The sequence below is a fragment of the Rhea americana genome, unplaced genomic scaffold, assembly GCF_003343005.1.
Source record: "Rhea americana isolate MKP2758 unplaced genomic scaffold, rheAme1 scaffold_226, whole genome shotgun sequence".
NCBI lineage: Eukaryota > Metazoa > Chordata > Aves > Rheiformes > Rheidae > Rhea > Rhea americana.
The window spans coordinates 1823-6161 of NW_028186342.1; the positions used below are offsets into that span (position 1 = coordinate 1823).

Consider the following 4339-nt stretch of genomic DNA (forward strand, 5'->3'; position numbering starts at 1 on the left):
CCCCGCTGGCCGCGGTGCTGGCGCGTCCTGTGGCTGCCGCTCCGCTCCCCCGAAGCTTTGGTGCCTCCCCGCTGGGCTTCTGTGTCCTGCAGCAGGAGGCCGTGGTGGGGACCCTACGCGCAGCCCGAGTCGCAGAGGAGGCGGTGGCAGCACCCGGCACAGCAGCGCCGAGGGGTGCTGGTGGTGCCAGGCCCAAGCCCCGATGGGGCTGGCCCCCTCCGGCTGAGCAGTCAGGGCAGGCCGCGGGGGCGGTGGGGTGACCGGTGCCTGCAGACAGTGCCGGGGGTAGGTCCCCAGCCGGGGCTTGCCTGGGCCTCATAGTTTTATTGCCAGCCTTCTTACAATCACTTCCATCGGGTTGGGGAAAAGGGTCATGTCCCTTTCTCCAGCTCTGCCCTAGCTCCTTTCCAGTCACTCCCATTATGATTTTCTGATACCTGAAAATTCATGGATACAGTGCTATTAAAAAAAAAAACTTAGGATTGATGAGAAGGATGCTTTATCGCACAAAAAAACTTTAAAGTTTTGACCTTTTGTCTGTCATCTTGCTGTTACCCCCATTAAACAAACTGACATTAAATTCTGTCCCATCTTGTCATTTTTAAGGCTCGTGTACTTTGCTCTCAGGCCTCTTCTTCTGTAGCTCTGTCCAAAACAGCATGGCCCATGTGTAATGCCTTCTCTATATTTTTGCAGGCAACTGCCCCAACACTTCTCTGGAAATGACCGTGTGTTACTGCAAGTACATTGTGAAACCCCCACCCAACTGGAGGAAAAATGTATTGTTTGTCTCTACATATGAAAGCCCATCTGTACGTTGGTTTTTCAATAACAAACAACAAAAAACCAGCTCTGTAACTAACAGGCACTTATCACTTTGTCACATACCAACACCCTTGGGCACATGAGATACGTAGGAGCTATCCATCCTGGGACACCACATAAAATCCTGCTTGAGGGCTAGCCTGTCTTCCCACACTTCCAGGCCATCTGCATCTACATGAGTAAGGGTGTACACACAAGCCATTTTTGGGGAGGAACCTCAGACCTAAGGCCAAGATTAAAAAAAAGTTAAAAACAAGGAAAGTCAAATATGTGTTCCAGGCAGACCCTACCCTGTGCACTCACAGTGTAGAGTACTGCCAGGCCCCTGAAACCCCCCTCCCCCCCACACCCATGCCTTGAGTTTGGCAGGAGAAACTCAGACACCCATAGCCACCCCAGGGATACCCTCACCTCCCTGGTACCACCAAGCCGTCAGCACAAGGTGGTCCTGGCCTCTACCTGCCAAGAGCAACAAGAAACTAGTCACCAGCCGACAGCCTGACAGCCTGACAGTGCGTCCAACTCTGTTTCCGCTGCTTCACTACTGCTTCATGACTTGGAGTGGACCAGCTTCCCTAGGGACACAAATATCCATTTCAATAATGGTGACAGTCTTGCTACTGGGCATCACTTGACTCCGCTCTCCATGAGCAGCTGGGTTTCTGTGCTCCAGCATTATCCAGCTCTCTGGAGCAGCACAGGGCAAAAGGTGAGTAATTTTAACCTATAAACATTTCAGCATATAAGAATGCAAAACTACGACGGCATATCTTTACAAGCTTGTTTCTAAATGCGATGCAAAGTAAGCTCTAAGCACTGCTATAATTATGGATTTGAAATATATGTGCATCATTATAGTAAAGGCCAAAGTAACAATTTCTTATGCAAAGACACAAATGCCAAACCCTGATTTTATTAAGCCCGTGGGAAAAGTCCCAGAAACAGTGAGTGTGGCTCCTGGAGATCCCTGCAAGGATACATGGAATCAATGGGCCCAGCATCCTGAGTGATGGGACCATCCATCTCCTACAGAAGATCACAGAAATAACGCTAATGAACTCCTCTGCTCATCCTAAACTAGCACAACACTCCTCAGTTAGTCCTAACATGGTATCTGGTATTGCTTTAACATGTACTGTCCATCCTGAAACACACTGTATAAAAACAGTCTTTATTTCTGCTATCAAAATTGTTTGAATTGATCACTTTCATACAGCAGTACAGTCAACACGCAGATTTCCAGTGATCTTCATTAGCAACCACCTGTAGTGCTGAAGAGAGAGAGTTGCACGGAGGGGGAGAAGCACATGCCTACTATGTGTCACACCATTAGAATATGCGACTAAGGCAGCATTAGAAGGCTACTTCCGCAGTGACTCCACTCAAAGTTTCTTCCTCTCTGCTTTACTTTCTGCACTCCAAGACAGAGCTCTATGCCAGTATAACATTCAAATGTCTGACCAAGAAATCTGGCTTTTACAATTTGATCGCTGCAGTTAGTCCAGCTCTTGGAGAGCTTTTACATTGAAATTAAAAACATCAATAGAAGTCTAAAAAAACATACAACTGCAAAACAGCTTTAAAACAAAAGAAGTCACATGTTTCTGGAAATGATGGAAACAAGTTTCTACTTTGTCACCCTAATACAAACTAGTAACTGAGATTCTTAAATATTTAAAGCATGAAAACAGGATTGAACTATTATCAATGAACAGAAAAAAAACCTCTGATAATTCATCTTTTAATAGAAAGTATTTACATTATATTCTTAAAACAATGCTGCAAACAGCACAGCTGGGCTGTAAATCTGTAATCTAACAAATCTCTTGCTGCATTTCATTTGTTTTGTTTTGCAGTGTAAAAAAAATCAGAAGAAAACATAGTTTGGAAAAACAGGAGACAGGAAGATAATTAAATGCATTACTCAAGTATTTTCCAATTACCTATACACTGCACTATAAATACTTCACCCCTCCCACCCTGCCCCAAATCTCTTGGAGCAGGAATAATATCTTAGTTCTTTGGATTAAATGATGACCAACTGAATTGGTTTTGTCGCCTTGGCAACACTAAATCCAGTGACAGATCTCTTTGTTCTTTTTCTGAATCCACTAGCTGATAACCAAGCATGTTTATAGCACCTTTGCAAACTTCCTGTACTTTCTTAATTTTCTGGAAGGAAAGAACATTCCTCCAGGCCTGGGAAACATTAACTGCATCTCGGGATGTGATTTTGAAGGCTTCTTTTTTTTTTCCTGGTCCCTGTCCATGTGTGATATTATAGATCCAGCTTTTGAGTGTGGGGGTCAAACTAAGGTCGGCAAATTTATACATTTCTGAGATTTCTGATAAAGGATCTCTTACCAGGTCTTCAAAACGGACCATTAGATAGCGATCTTTAAGGAAACTAGGGGGTTTTAGAGTAGCTGTTTCATAAATCTGAACATGACTTCTACAAATTTCTTGCATTACTTTATATTTGCTGTCTTCAACTTTAGTGCCATTGGTACTCAAAACAATCCCATTGTCACGGGCTAATGCTTTGACTGATTGTTCCCGTGACTTGACAACTGCCCTGGGGTCACGGACCAAGTGAATAATTTTGAGGTTCAGAGAAGGATCGGTAAGAAGTGGGTAGAGAACCTTCAAGTCAAAGAATCGGACCTCCTTGATGACAATGTGGCTGTAGGTTTTACAGGCTTCCTCCACTTTGCTGAATGGGTACCGGCCACAAAGAGTCTTGCATGCCATTTCACTGGTTATGTCTGTACGTTGAAAAGAGTCACAAGCAGGAGCTGAACACAGAGCCCGACTCACTGCCCACTGAAAGAGATCGGATAAGTTTCTTTTCCAGGGCATGTAGGCATCAAACACAGACATGTCACATAGAAAGACAGACCTGACTAAGTCCCTCACTGCCATGTGCAAGACTTTGGCACTGCTCTGGTACATTGTAACCCACACATGCCATGCAGGCTCCATCAGGTAGAAGACGCTGGGGTGCTGGCTGAAAAGTTGACCGACAAAAGAAGATCCTGACCTCCAGGAGGAAAGAATGAGGATGTGGACTTGAGATGGTTTTTCTTCAGATTGAGGCATGAAGCTACGGTACCGGGCATACATGAAGAGTAAGAATCCAGTCTGAATCATAACAAAGAGTATTATGATTGCACTCGTAATCCGAATTCTTGCCATTGCCACTGAGGAAAAGAAATGAAAAGCTGAAAAAGAAAAGGAAATTGTTGGTGAATAGTTGTTGCAATGGCTTAGCAATGGTAAAACCTACACAATACAAATTCATGCATTAGTAAGCCCTCTGTTTAAATATTTATGTATGTATTTGGCATTACTTGGTTCCTTAATTAGTGGCATTGGAAAGAGAACATCTGCAGGTGAGAGGCGTTGGAAACAGGAAGAATGAGATTCATGGCACCAAGATCACAGTGGAAATAAGCATAGAGCAGATGCTTGATGCTGAAGGAAATCTTGCATTGTTGCTGCTCAACTGCTGGAA

The 4339-nt window shown here is 44.4% G+C and overlaps 1 protein-coding gene across 3 annotated transcripts in view; it reads right to left on the reverse strand.

Moving 5' to 3' along the window:
• Positions 1-2549: 2549 nt before the first annotated feature.
• LOC146595408 (carbohydrate sulfotransferase 5-like) overlaps positions 2550-4339 on the reverse strand; it is a 13340-nt gene continuing 11550 nt past the window's right edge. For 2 of the 3 annotated variants that reach the window (XM_085305690.1, XM_085305689.1), the window contains exon 2: positions 2550-4046. In XM_085305690.1, the coding sequence (XP_085161816.1) occupies positions 2839-4020 (1182 nt within the window). In that variant the 5' untranslated portion in view covers positions 4021-4046 and the 3' untranslated portion in view covers positions 2550-2838. Of the gene's footprint in view, positions 4047-4175; positions 4306-4339 lie in introns of those variants that run through there. The other variant, XM_085305688.1, reaches the window with a different exon arrangement.